We start from the raw sequence: 15,924 nt of genomic DNA on the forward strand, positions 1-15,924 counted from the left end.
CTATATTACAAGTAACAAACTGGAATGTTTTTAAGTATTCAACAAGAAAAAAAAATTTTTTGAATGTCAATCTAAGTGGTGGCAAACATTACCATTCTACTAGTTCTATTTAAAAAACAAAACAAAAAGACCCAACCATTCCCATTTCAGTAGTATGCTAGAGTTTACAAAGGACTTTCAGATATTATCTTCTTTTATCCTCACAATTATTATTTAACATTGGTATTATTCTCCCTACTCCTACCTCCATTGTTTCAATAAGATGGAAGAAACTGAGGCTCAGGGACATTAACTTCTCGCAGAAGTCAGAGTCAGGGAGTAGAAAAACAGAGGCTTGAACTCAGAATTTCTATCATCTATTCTCTACACTATGTCACACCACCTGATGAACAGAACTCTAAAGAAGCTGAAGTCTTACATTTGTTCGAAAGTGTGGCTGCAGTGGTGGTATTCAATACAGTAAGAGCATAATGGGGAGGCAGGGAACCTTTGCATATTGCAGTTATAAAAGCATCTCTTGAAGTTACAAGGCCCAGTCTTCCACAAAGAGCAGCCATGGTCAGTTCAGCTTTCAAAATATTCTCAGTAGCAGCTTCATCTGTGCTGAAAAGATAAAGTATTTTATTTAGTATGATTATTTTTAGGTATGCTGCCAAATGAAATTAGGTAGCCAGGAAAGTTTTAACAAAATCTATTTTAAAAACTCAAAATCAATCTACTTTAAGGAATTTTAACTAATAAACATCTGAAAAAATGAACTGGATAAAAGCAATTTATGACACAAAGAAAATAGTCAAGAACTCAAAGATATAACTTTAAAATATCAAGCATTTTAAAATCAGCAAATTCCATGATTCTGAAGAAAAACATCAAAGAAATTGATTAATATGATTATCTTAATTTTAAGCAGTAAAGCTTAAAATGAAAAAGGCATTCTGTAATTTCTGGATTGTATTTTCCATTATAACATGATGGAAGAGGGGGATGGCAGAAAAATAATAATATTCTATAAACATAAAAAACTAGTATTAGGAAACAATTCTCAGGATAAATTTAAATACACACTTTAAAATGGTTTATTGCTTTTTTTCACCTGTCACATGCAATATAAAACTTATAAAGACTTAATACCTGGCATCAAGAAGGAGTGACAGTGCAGCGAGTAGACCACACCAGCAGGCATTCACCATTTCTTCCCAAACAGCTCTACTAACTTAAAGGAAACACATACAATACTTAATGATAATTACAAATGTCACAGCACTTAATCCCCCTCATCACTTGATAATATATAGCAAATATTCAAAGAACAAGTCTGTTGTTAAGTACTAAAGCTATAACCTTTAATATATATCTGAATAAATGAAAATTTTAAAACCATACCAGTTTCAGAATTCAAGAAATGTGGTTTGTTTTTTTTTTTTTTTTTGCCACATCACGTGCTTTGTGGGATCTTAGTTCCTAACCACTGGGCCGCCAGAGAATTCCTAAGAAGTCTTAAAACTAAGTTGTCTTAAAATATCAGTAATAAGATCTTTCTGTATACTGACTGATACCTTTAAAATATACATATAAAATCAGTTCCTATTCCCTTCCATTTCATTGGGCCAAACTTTCAGCCTATGCAACCAGCTGGCAGTGGGAAACTGTAATAAGCAAGCTCAGCCAAGAGACTGGTTATACACATTGGAAATCATACAAATCAGTAAATACATTGAGTAAAATAGAACCAAGCTTCTCACTGTTGGAGAAGGAAATACCAAAAATGGCAAGTTAAAAGTACATCATGTAGTTTAAACTAGAATTGGAAAAATTGGGTGTGTCCCCATGGTATTTAAAATAGATATATATTTTTTAAGTATACAGAAATGTGTGCTCATACATGCGCGTATTTCCTACACAAGCAGCAGGAAGCATATCTAATGTCCATGTGTTAGTTTATAAATACTGCTCTCCTAAAATGAACTAGGGCTCTGTGGAAAAATAACTTATCCCTGGATTATACAAGAAAAATTCAAGATGAGCTTAGAGCATTTTGCTGTATCAGACAGTAAAGCAGTGGTCAGAAAACAACAAGAGAACTAGTGATGATAAAAGGACATAGGAGCCAGCATGAAAGGGGTCCCATATGGCCATGTCACAGATAACTGAGTGTCAAAATCAAATAATGACAATCACAGATTGTATTGATAATGCTTTGAAAAAAACAGGAATACAAGGGTCTGTACTAATATAAACAAACACATGAAACAAAATAAATCAGGAAGGGCAAGCTCTCCTAGATGTCTCAAAGAATTTCTATACAAAAATTAACTAACTTTACAATGAACAAAGGATGCAGACATCACAGTAACCAAATGATAAAAGTTAACAACACTGATGTACAGCATAGCAACATTTCTGTGGCAGCTCTGCCAAAAATCAATCTATTAAATCTAAATTATGAGGAAACAAAAATAAACCCAAGTTGACTGGCCTGTCTCTTCAAAAATGTCAAAGTCATATAAAACATGGAAAAATTAAGGAATTGTTCCAGACTAAAGAAGGGTATAGAGTCATGGAACTGAATTCAACATGTAATCCTAGACCATGACAGACATTACTGGGGCAAATGACAAAATCTGAAGGACACCTGGGATTTGATGACATATTGAACTGATGAACGTGTCAGAGTTGGACATGACTGAGTGACTGAACCGAACTGATGCTAAATTTCTGATGGTGACTATACTGTGGTTATGTAGGAAACTGTTGTTATTTTTAGAAATACACTTTAAAGTATTAAGGGGTAATGGGGAATTATGTCTGTAACTTTCTCTCAAATAGTTTAGAAAAAAATATGCTGATATATATAAATAAAAAATAATGCAAATATGGTAGTGTTAACAATTGGGATAGCATGGTGAAGAATATATGGAAACTATTATTTTTATAATTTCTCTAACTTCAAAATTATTCCAAGATAAAGATTTATAATATAGAATCATAATAATATACCTATTTCTTTATCCATCTGGTCTGATGTCGACTGTAATTCTTGCTGTTCTGATGACTGTGTAGGCGAAGAAACTGCTTCAGTGGTAGTAGTCTGACATTCTGTTTCAACTTCTCCTAACTCTCCTTCAATCATACTAGTGATTCCACGTACAAGGTCTAGCAAACAATGGAATGCCACGGACATAGCATAACCCTCTGGTATAGTTGGGGGCTCAACTTTGTCCAACATCTCTAGGCTGCAATTATGAAACACATCAGGTATTTAATGAGAAGCCACAACAATGAAAATATATAACAATCTATTTCCATAATTTGTAGATTACAGAAATTAAGATTAACAGCGAAAGTAAATGGCCACCACTAGATCTGCTTTCTTTGGAGAACGGTCCCATAATAGTATTCTAAGAAACTGATTAGAAAAGTTAAGGCCTGACCAGTGCCATAACTGATAATAATAGTTTATTTTTTGCCTCTCCCCAAGTTGTGCCAAGATTTTCATTAACTGTTGATATCAGAAAAATAAACACATATACGGAACAGAAAAAGACAAACAGATTACAAACCATCTCAAATTCTGACTTAAGTGCTTTTAAAATAAGGTGCTATATAAAAGGGTAAACAAGGACCTACTGTAGGTCTTATAGCACAGGGAGCTATACTCAGTATCTTGTAATAATTTAAAATGGAAAAGAATTGGAAAAGGAATATATGTATATTTCTTTTATATATTCCTTGTGTATGTATATATACATATATATGTTTACGTGCATTACTGAATCATTTTGCTGTATACCTGAAAAGAACACAATATTGTAACTTAACTATAATTTTTAAAAGGAAGTAAATAAGGTGCTATAAAATCAAATCAATAACTATAAAGAAGAAAAGATGTTTTCATACTAGGGAAAAGCATTACTGTGAAATAGCCAGCTCATCTTTCTTCCTATCATCTTAGATACAATCTGTCAACAAGGTAAGATAATATTTAGAGCATCAGTGTGTCACATTCAAATTTTAGAGCAAGTTATACTCCATAATTTGGAGAAGGAAATGGCAACCCACTCCAGTATTCTCGCCTGGAAAATCCCGTGGACAGAGGAGCCTGGTGGGCTACAGTCTATGGGGTCGCAAGAGTCGGACACGACTAAGAGACTAACACACATACTCCAAAATTAGGACATAGCTTTCAGAAGGAAAGATGAAAATCTTCTGTTTTAAATCATAACCAACAGGGAATTGTTGCTTTCAATTCCTTAAAATTGAAGAAAGAATAATTCAATGAGGAAAGAACTACTGGATATTCACATTAAAAAACAGTGGTGTTGGAGCTCTACCTCATACGTCACTGACTCATACCTCATTGACTCAAAATGAACCAATTACCTAAACGTAAGAGCTAAAGCTAAAATCTCTTAGAAGAAAACACAGGCAAAAATCTTTATGACTTCAAATTATGAAATGGTTTGTTAGGTATGATACTGAAATAAGCAACAAAAGAAAAAACAGATAAACTGAATTCATCAAAATTGAAAATTAGTATGTTTCAAAGGACACTACCAAGAAAATGAAAAGACAATCTATAGCATGTGAGAAAACTTTTTCAAATCATATACCTGTTAAGGGACTAGATCTTGACTATGTTAAGAATTTCTACAACTCAATAAAAAATAACAACTCAATTAAAAAGGAGCAAAGGAGTTGATAAGACATTTCTCCCATGATGATATATAAACGACCAATGAGCAAATGAGAGAGATGGTCAATGTCATTGATCATTAGAATATGTAAATTTGAAATACAGTAAGATAACACTTACCCACTAGGACAGCAATAATCAAAACACAATAACAAGTATTGCTGAGGATGTGGAGAGATTTAAACCCTCATATATTGTTGGTGAAAATGCAAAATGGTATGGTCATGTGGGAAAACAGTTTGGCAGATCATCAAAAAGTTAAACGTAGAGTCATTATATGGGACCCAGCAATTCCACTCCAGGTATATATATATTCAAGAGAAATGAAAACATATATCTATGCAAAAACTTGCAGGCAAATGCTCATAGCAGCATTATCCATAGGCAAAAAATGGAAACAACCCAAATGCCCATCAACCGACAATCAACAAACATGTGGCATAATCATATGGTGGACTATTACTCAGCCACAACAGGAAGTAGTGATACAACCTGCAACATGGATGGACCTTACTCAACACTATGCTGAGTAAAAGAAGCCCGACACGAAAGAGTACTATATTATTCCATCCATATGAAGTATCCAGAATAAATAAATCATTAGAGACAGAAAGTAGATTAGTAGTTACTAAAGGGTAGGGAAAGGAGACTGGTGACTGACTGCTTACAGATATGGGTTTTTCTTCTGGAGGGATGAAAAAGTTCTGAAATTAGATGGTGCTTATGGTTGCCTAACTTTTGAATATATTAAAATCATGAATTGTAAACTATAAAAGGGCAAATTTTATCTTATGTTAATCTAAAACACAACCAAAATCATTAAAAATCATTATAAGAAAAGCAATTTCCAATCTCAAGTTCTAAAATTTTCCTAATCATAATCAATATTAGATAAGGTAGGAAGTTAACAAAGATGTAAAACTCAGAATAAACAATAAAAACACCATATATACCTATCATTTACTGAGAAATTCAGTCTGGGACACTAAGTTTTGTTTTTTTTAATATATCTTATTTAACTCCTCACAAAAACCCTGAAAGATACAGACAATGAAACTGCTGACAATGACACAGTTATCAGCAGTTTTTAGTCAACTCTTACTGTGCTGCTGCTGCTGCTAAGTCACTTCAGTCGTGTCCAACTCTGTGCAACCTCACAGACGGCAGCCCACCAGGCTCCCCCATCCCAGGGATTCTCCAGGCAAGAACACTGGAGTGTGTTGCCACGTCCTCCAATGTGCGAGAGTGAAAAGTGAAAGTGAAGTCACTCAGTCATGGCCAACTCTTAGTGACCCCATGGACTTGTAGCCTACCAGGTTCCTCCACCCATGGGATTGTCCAGGCAAGAGTACTGGAGTGGGGTGCCATTGCCTTCTCCAACTCTTACTCTAAAGCCTATTAATTTAACCCCTATGTGCCAACATTTAAGTATTTTAAAATGTATTGTAAAATCAATACAATCATATTCATATTATTGATCAAGATATTTAAGCTCACATGAGGAAGTAAAGTTTATGTGCTTAACCTTTCCCAGGCCAGTTAGCATTCAAGAACCATATAATACACGAATCAGTCCCAAGCATCTTGTTAAGACAAATATCGCTTCTCAAAGAATATGTCATCTATTGGGAAAATGCATCTAAATCAGATATAATACTCTAAACATCAGAAACTCAAATTCCCAAATTCTATACTATAGACTTTAAGTGCTTGAGTAGTTAAGGAAAAAAAGGTAATTTATACCTGTTTTTATAGGACAAACCTAAACAAAGCCCATACTTTCCTACCTCTCTGTTTCACTGCTATTTTATTATAACTACTACACAAATTCCACTTTTAGATAAAATGCAACCCATTTATCTAAATATTTTAAAATTAAGTTCCAGTTGCAAAAACTGTCACAAGCCCAACTTTGAAGGGAGTGTAATAAATCTGAAAGAATATACTGCCATCAATATTATGTAAAAATGACTTGTCTATATGTCCCTGAAGTTTTCAATTATACACTGAAGTCAATAAAAGAACTGAATACACAATTAAGATTTATGTGCATGGCTTCAAAGAAAATTCATTGGAAAAGATTCTGATTCTGGGAAAGACAGGCAAAAGGAGAAGGGGGTGGGTCAGAGGATAAAATGGTTAGCTACCATCACTGACTCAATGGATATGAAACTAAGCAAATTTCGAGAGATAACTGAGGACAGGGAAGGCTGGCATACTGCAGTCCATGGTGTCGCAGAGTTGGACACAATTTAGTGACTGAACAATAACAAAGAAAGCAGTGAAAATTATACTAAACCTCACAATGAATGAATTATAGATACCAATTCAACAGCTAAGTCCCGATGTGAACATGCACAAAAGAACCCCCAATATTTTTTGCTATTTATGACTTCAGAAGTGAGTAATCTCAGTATCTATAGCGCTAAAAAAAACTAATAAGAGCAACAACAAGAAAAAACTATATGTTCTCTTAGAGATTCAGTTCAAACCTGTCTTAAAAGATCAAGTGAAATAAAACACTCTACTCAAAATTATAGTACTTAGTAGCAGAACTAGTTAAAATTCAAGACTCTTAATTGATGAGGATCAATAAACAATCTGTTTTAGAATTTTATCAATAAAAAAGAAATTCTACAATTTGGCCAAGTATTTACTCTCCTATCATTTGTTTTTATTTTTCTTCCTGTATCATTTATCTTCACACTTTCCTTTTAACTGTCTTTGCTTAATCTTATTTCCCCAGATATATCTTTCTGTTCCTACCTTCAGTGTGTTTACTCTCTATGCCCTTATAACTTGCTTTTTTTTTCAAACAGTTAATCACTACCCAAGGTGATACTGTATGTTTATTTGTGTCTTTATTGACTACCTCATTCACCAAAATATCAGGTCCACAAGAGCAACAATTTTGTTCTGTGTTGGGATTGTTTCAGTTTAAAAAAACAACCCAGAGAAATGAGTAAGGTAAATTATTAATATCTCCTTCACTGCTAGAAATCTGATTCTTTTACAACTTGATAGTCCAGTGTACTGGAGTATACACCAGGGCCTTCCCTGGTGGCTCAGTTGGTAAAGAATCCGCCTGCAATGCGGAAGAGCTGGGTTTGATCTCTGAGTTGGGAAGATTCCCTGGAGAAGGGAACGGCTACTCACTCCAGTATTCTGGCCTGGAGAATTCCATGGACTGTATAGTCCACGGGGTCACAAAGAGTCAAGACACTACTGAGTGACTTACTTTTTTACTTTTACTTTTACTCCAGTATACTCAAATTATTAGTCTTTACAGCAAGGCAAAGTGTACATGAGACATTAGTAACTTTAATGTCTTTTACATGACTAAGAGTAACAATATTTCAGTCTTCCATGATTCTTTTTTTAAAATTTCAGGCAAAATAAAAAGCTGCACAGTAAAGTAGCATTGTGATAATACAATGCAGGCTGACACACCACATAAACTCACGATTTAAACTATTCAGAGATTCTGCTTCATACTTTCAGTCTTGATTTACTGTCACTGGAATAATGTTTTAATTATGCATATCAACTGCAGCTGCTGTTTAGTCATTAAGTCGTGTCTTACTCTTCTCGACCCCATGGACTGTAGCCCACCAACTTCCTCTGTCCATGGGATTTTCCAGGCAAGAATACTGGAGTGGGTTGCCATTTTCTCCTCTAGGCAATCTTCCCAACCCAGGGATCGAACCCACATCTCCTGCCTGGCAGGTAGATTCTTTACCTGAGCCACCTGGGAAGCCCATATGTGTATCAATTATTCAAAATATATTAATCAACTGCCTCACAGTTAACTGGGGCAATGTTAAACATATGTAGTATTGCTTGCTTTATCTATGTAAGCACTAAGTTTGCTATCTCAGTTCACTAAGGTTTAAAAAAAAAATCAACAATACACAGCTGAATATTTAAAAAACTGCTGTTAAACTAAAAAGGGCTAATGACAAAAATTTTAAAATAACACATGTGGAATCCATTAAACACTTTAATTAATTACACTAGAAGTTCTGTGTTAAACCCAAAAAGTGTAGTCGGTTAAACACTTAACTGTTTTCACATATAAAGTCCTGAAAGGTAGATATATCACTACTCCCATTTTATAGTTGAGGACGCTGATATTTTTAAATAGGTAAACTAATTTGCTGAGAGTTACTCAGTATCAGAAGACCTAAGTCCACAAGGCCTGAAATCAAACCACATCTGAAAAGTCATACAGAACAAGTGAGTAGGTCCTTAAGAAACCACATTGTTTTATAATGCTGTTAATGTCCTCAAGTAGAAAGCAATGGCACCCCACTCCAGTACTCTTGCCTGGAAAATTCCATGGATGGAGAAGCCTGGTAGGCTGCAGTCCATGGGGTCGCTAAGAGTCAGATACGACTGAGCGACTTCACTTTCACTTTTCACTTCATGCATTAGAGAAGGAAATGGCAACCCACTCCAGTGTTCTTGCCTGGAGAACCCCAGGGACAGGGGAGCCTGGTGGGCTGCTGCCTATGGGGTCGCACAGAGTCGGACACGACTGAAGTGACTTAGCAATAGCAGAACAAAAGAAAACAAACAAAATCCAGTCATAGATAAAATTCTCAAAAGAGGACCAAAGAAAATTACTTCTTAAATTTGTTAGAAATAGTATGTCTAAAATTTTAAGTATAATGCAGATAAATACTTTAGTATAAAATATAAACCCCATTCCTTACAAAATAATGCTACTACTACTTACTACGTTGCTTTAGCACTGCCTTGTACTGTTACAGTCAGAATAGGTATCCAAGTTCCTCTATATTCAAATGCTGGTAGCAAAGTAACACCTCCACCAATCCCCAACATTCCTGAGTTAGCTGGTGCTGAGACAGGGCCACCTGAATTATTGTTACCTGTCAGACAAGGGAAAGCAATCAAAGACACCAATTTACTTAAGTACAAATCTGTAATATTCAAACACCTGGTCAGTTTTTTAATATTATGCTATAAGAATGGATACTGCACAAATAAATGAAATTTATCAATCCTATTTTGGTTACTAGAGCATCTCCTGGTCTCCCCAAAACACCATTTCCTTCTTTATATCAAAGGTACTAGTAAGTAAAAATACTGACAAACCCTGTACTGTATTTTTTGTTAAATCATCTTTTAGTAGAGGTAGGAATAAAGAATAAAAAAGGCCACTCATCAGAAAGTAAAAAATGAAAGTGAAAGAAGTTAAACGGAACAAGAAGTTATACACTGATTTCCAAACTTAAAATTATGTTCACCTGTTACGTTAAAAGAAAGACTGATAGATACTACCTTAGTAGTAACCACACTCTAAAAGAGGCATCAAATGAAGATTCTTCTAAAATGAAAATTAGTACCTAAACTTGTACTATGAACTTGTGTTCATACGCGATGAGAGGAACTGAAAGTATATGAGAAGAAAATATATTCTAGAAAGAAATAAACACAGCTACCTCAGTGTGATCAAGTTACTCTTTAAGTGTAAGTCTCTATACTTATGTATAAAATATAAAGAAATATAAAATATTATAAAGTAAACATATATAACACACTTAGGTAACCCAAATTTCTCTAGCCAGAGGATTTCAATCAGTATCCTCTCAGAATAGTGAATACTGTAAATTACGGCAGGATATAAAAACCAAAATGTGACTTAGCCTTTACCAGCTTGATTTGTTGCAGCAGGATTTCCGGTAGGAGGGACAAGAAACAAGGACTGGATAAAAGATCCCAGTGCATTCACAATATCACGAAAAACCTTGGTAGAATGCTGTTTCATATCATAGGACTGACAAAATGACCTGTAAAATAATTTTAAATGTTTCTAGAAAAATATATATATTAAAATTTTTTACATTTTTTAATAGAAAATAATGGTGATCAATCAGTCTCAATGCTATACTTAAAACTTCATTATACTTGAGTGACTTTACTAACTCTGGACAAAGGTTCAGAATGAGGTCAGTCTCCTAAAAAAAATTATCTTGGTCATATTAACTCAGTAAATTCAACTGACAGAAATCACTAATCACACTTTTTGTCCATACCTACACCCCTCTATATACATACTATATACAATTTTCTTTGTTTAGAAATCATTTTTTGGAAATAAAACTTTCCCTAGTAGCATAAATATAAACCTATCCATTTAACAAAATATTGCTGAGGTTTTACCTCAACAACTGAGGCTGCACACAAAGTCTATGTATTGATTCCACTGCAACAGCTCGTAGCCACTGTGGTTTATCTGCATCCAGAAATTTCACCAGAAGTGACAGAAATATTTCACATTCAGTTACCTAAAAAATATAAGATTTTTAATAATATTTCTTTAAATCTAAGAATAAGTTACATTCTTGTTCTTAACTCAGTCCTATGGACAAACCAAATACAACCTTTTAATTTAAATAAATTAAGATCCTTAATGGGCAGTGGAGAAAAATAAGTAGCTATATATGGAAAAGATAACAGTAAAAATAAGCAGTGTCTCTCTAAATATATCCTCAAAAACTCACCCTACTGATCTTCTAATTTCGTTAATCTTTTATCCCTATTCTTTAGAAAGCACAGTGCACCATCAGGCTGTCCTCATTCCTGGAAGACAGCATGCATCATGTATGCTCAAGCACCCTTCAGTATACCAAAACATTATTCATATGATCTTATGCTGCTTAGGAAACAAAGAGGCAATAAGCCAAAGAATGTTTAGCATATATTTTCCAGTAGAAAAACAAGGAACTTGTGGCAGTTGACAGGTGTTAAGTTTATATAATAAAGTACTCTAGAACAAGGCTAGGTACATGGTGTTGCTTTATTAACTACCAGTTTTTACCTTTGGTATTAAACCAACTCCTCTGCAAGCTGTTTGTAAATTAGTAATGCCATTTAAAGCATATTTCTGACATTATTCATTAAATGTCTGATAACTGAATGAACAAACAAAAAGTAACCAGTTTATTCAAAGGTTAATGAATTGTTTCTGTTATATATTTTTTGAGGACACACTGGGACCTCACGGAGGTAAGAATTAACTTGACACTGTGGTTGCTAGGCCAAACTGAATCGTACTCCTACACCAAGGGCAGCAGGTTATTGAATGTTTTAGTTGGGGGTGCCCCAAAATGAGTGAGCATAATGTGGGGCAAGGAATTTTGAGACTAGAGTAGCCCTCAGGATTTTAGCCCAAAGTCTCCGCAGCTGGTATTTTCTAATGATTTTTAGGTAGATGCTTTAAAAATAGAACATTATCATGAGGTTAATGTCAAAGGGATAACTAAAAACAGTATAATCCTTAGACTACTATGCCTGGGAAGTCACAGGCAGAGGTTTGTGACTGCCCTAAACTTGATATAGTTGAAAAGCAGTAGGATCCTAAGTCACATGGCTCAGCTTCTTTATCCACCAACTTTGACGATAACAAGCCAGGTAATCTTCTTACAAATAAAGGATAAAAGAACCTGCACCTTGCTGAGAACTCAAATGAGAAAAATGAAAGAGTAAAAATGCCCCCCTAAACATGGCAAAGTGACACGCAAATATACACAGTGCTTACTATTTTTTTCTAAATAAAACTACTCCCTTCTATTAAAGAACTAAAAAAGAAACAATCATCCTAGTGCAACAGTTGTATCTACTGAACAATTTTAACATGAGTAGGTTCTTCAAAATGTATACTATCTGTTTTAGAGTAAAAGTGGAATTTAAAAGTGGTGGTAGAATTGAAGGCTCTTAGGTTATGCAGCCAGAAAATAAAGGCTCTCAGAAACATCAAGTATATAAAAGCAAAATGAATTTTTAAAAAATATTTGGCTGCATGGGGTTGTTTACTTGCAGCATGCAGGATCTTTAGTTGTGGCACATGGGATCTAGTTCCCTGACCAGGGATCAAACCTGGGTCTCCCGCATTGGGAACCCAGAATCTTAAGCCACTACATCACCAGAGAAGTCCCATCAAGGGAATTATTAATGTTACAAAACTAGCCTTGAAGAGTTTTCTTTCATTTCCTCTCCTATGAAAAAAGTGACTACAGTATAAATCAAACACTCAATTTTATACTATAGCCACTAAAATCTTGTGATTTGGGCAAAAGGGAGAGACTTTCTCCTGAGGACTGGAGCTTTGTTCTCACTTCCTCCCTCCCTGCCAAGTGTGAAACTCTGACCAGAAAGGTAGTGGCTGGGGACAATGAATTGTTCTCAAGGGTATCAATGGAAGGTGCCTTATGAATCTAAGTTAAGGCTTTCCCCCAAGAGGTTGCACTTGTATGAAACAGGTATCTATGGCCCACGTCCAATTCTTGTGGCACAAAGGTATTTCGTGAACACCATCGTACTAGCACGAAGGGTGATGAATGTTTCTGAATTCCTTTGGTACCAAAAAACAGTCAAGAAACAACTGATTTTAAGATGAATCAAAGTAATCCTGGTGGAAATTCTCATCGAAATATCACACAGATGTCTGTTAGGGACTCAAGTATATAAGATAACTGTATGCTTAGAAGACAATGAAGAAAGTCTTGGAGAATATTTAAATGCAAAAGTCTATTTACTAGGGGCTGTTTAGTGTTAATAACCTTATAGCTAGTGGATTTGTTAGTGATAAGAAACTTTGTGAGAGAAATATATATATTTACAGAGGTGGAAAATGAACTTGCCCAAGTCAATTTAGCTAATACATTCCTTTTTAAAAGCACCAAGTCAAAGGCAAAAGAGAGATATGCTAGACACTAATAATTAAGTTTAGTAAATTCCTTAAAGATACCTTCCTAAAAAAAGACATCTGGGCATGGAGCCTAAGCAGATCAACAGAGCAGAAGAGCACCTAATTCAGATGGTAGAATGTGGAAAGAACATGGTGTACTGGCTACATTATATCTGTACCTGAATGACTGGAGCATTGTGATTTCTTCTAATCACTCAACATATTAACAGAAGATGAGTTGTCTTCACACTCCTGAGCTACTAGACAGAGCAAGATATAAGCTAGTGAACACTGGGGGAGAACACTGATTCTTCAGGTTAGTGGTCCCCAAAGTGTGGTCCACGGACCCCTCAGACCAGGGGTCCCTCAGACTATTTCAGGACATCTGTAACATCACACTATTTTCATAATAACACTAATATATTACTTGCCATTTTAATGTATAGACACCTGTACTGAGGATTCAAAACAATGATGGGTGCTTTAGCAAGATTTAAGCAGTAGCACCAAACTATACTAGAGTCATTGTATTCTTTACCATTACATACACTTAATAAAATTAAAAGGGTCTATTTCACTTAAGGACCACAAGTACAATGAACAAAAATAAAATAACAAATAAAATACTTGATAATTATTAAGCCAGTGATTAAATTATTTAATAATTAAATCAATTATTGATTTTATTGACTCTGACCCATACATGCATGTATTTATAATTTTCTGTGTATTTGTCACAGCAAGTACACGTGAAGTACTATTGCTGTGTATCAAAGTAAAGTGGTTGTCTGAAGGAAAAATACGGCTGCAAACTGACCTAGTCACTTTTTTTCTCCTATAGAGACCATTCTAACTAAAACAGTATACGGCAAATTATGACTATTTAGACTTATATATACTGTAGACATTCTCTCAAAATTTAACAAAATAAGCTTGTCACTTTTGGGGAAACAACTGACAGTATTTATTGTAAATGATAAGATTCAAGCTTTCAAACAAAAATTAGAATTTTAGAAGACTTGTATCTGCTCCTATGACCTGGGCAGCTTTTTAATAATGGAAGACTTTTCTGATAAATGGTTGCTGATATTAACATGTGCGATTTTTGGTACTGAATAGAGTGTTAACATTTGGAACATCTGCTCAATCATAATAAATGATTCATCGGTGAAGGATACAACTGAATGAAGCACCAGATGGATCAATGGATTTTAAAGTAACAGGGTATAAAAATGTAATACAGTTCCATGTTTTTCACCTTTCAGAAAGTGTCACTGGTTCAGTTTGGTACAATATCAAAGAACAATGTATACGATTATCTGAAAATGTCATTAAAATAATTCTGCCTTTTCCAGCTATATACCATTCTGAGGACAGATTTTCTTTACATGCTTTGACCAAAACAACATAGCACAAAATAGTGAAAACAGAAGAAGGTAGAAGAATCCAGCTATCTCTATTAAGACAGACATTAAAGAGATTTACAAAAAGAATATAAAACAATCCTTTTTGTTCTTTGGAAAATATAGGTTATCTTTTGCAAAAATAAATTTTTATGTTAACATGAAATGGGTTTTAGTATCACTCAGGCGATTTTTAATACATTAAATAATGTTAGAAATAATCCACATAAATGAAAGCACCTCAATATTTTTAATATAAAGGCCTCCTACAACTGAAAAGTATAAAATTACTACTGTAGGGTAGGCCTTTTAGGAGATGTATCATTTCCAAGTTTAAATAAGGACAACACAAGAGAAATAAGAGAGAATTCCACATAAGTCACATATCTAACCCCACAACTACCACACTTGTAACTTTTGACCTTGGAGAAACTATAACATCTGAACTGCCGCACACCAGTGAGCAAACTCTCAACCTAACAAGTTTTAACACTGAGCAATTAATGCCCTATGTGAAGAATTCATCTTTGCAACCCAGTCCAAGAGCTGCCTTGTTGTGAAGGGACGTTTTATCACTTGGTCATCACTCCCAATTTATGAGTGAAAAACAAAAGTATGCTTTTCTCTTCATTCAAGCAGCAATATTTGATCTTTACTGTAGCTGGCTGTGTGGTTCTCTCTCCTTATTCTGTCCCCTACATCAAGGAGACTAAGGTCAAAATACAGAGGATGATAGAGGAGTAGTACAGGAAACTTGGCCTTGGAAAGAGGAAGACACGAGAACTAAGAAAACAGAGAAGTATAAAATGAAGTGAGGTTAAGAGCTTGGGTTTGGGGATATAAAAGGATTACTTAACATCCAAGCTCTGCAGCTTACAAACTGTATGATCTCAGGCTAACTACATAAATATCCTGAGCCTCATTTTTTTCATCTGTAAAATAGAAATACATATGTCTGCTTTATAGAGTTGTAGTAAACTCCAAATGAATTAATAAATGTGAAGTACTTTGTAATATCCAGAATATATTCATTCAATAACATAAATTTCATCCAAAATGGAAATTAAAAATAAGATTTCTGTAGCTCTGAAAAAGTCACTGGATGAACTGCTAGA

At 34.6% G+C, this 15,924-nt stretch overlaps 1 protein-coding gene across 1 annotated transcript in view; it reads right to left on the reverse strand.

The window, feature by feature from the left end:
* Nucleotides 1-15,924, reverse strand: part of MON2 (MON2 homolog, regulator of endosome-to-Golgi trafficking) — a 110,799-nt gene that overhangs the window by 52,331 nt on the left and 42,544 nt on the right. The window contains exons 9-14 of the mRNA XM_052639698.1: nt 10,880-11,004; nt 10,370-10,506; nt 9,432-9,585; nt 2,998-3,233; nt 1,132-1,213; nt 419-603 (exon numbers count right to left, since the gene is read on the reverse strand). Coding sequence (XP_052495658.1) covers nt 419-603; nt 1,132-1,213; nt 2,998-3,233; nt 9,432-9,585; nt 10,370-10,506; nt 10,880-11,004 — 919 coding nt within the window. The remainder of the gene's footprint in view (nt 1-418; nt 604-1,131; nt 1,214-2,997; nt 3,234-9,431; nt 9,586-10,369; nt 10,507-10,879; nt 11,005-15,924) is intronic.

The sequence above is a fragment of the Budorcas taxicolor genome, chromosome 5, assembly GCF_023091745.1.
Source record: "Budorcas taxicolor isolate Tak-1 chromosome 5, Takin1.1, whole genome shotgun sequence".
In the NCBI taxonomy this organism is placed as follows: domain Eukaryota; kingdom Metazoa; phylum Chordata; class Mammalia; order Artiodactyla; family Bovidae; genus Budorcas; species Budorcas taxicolor.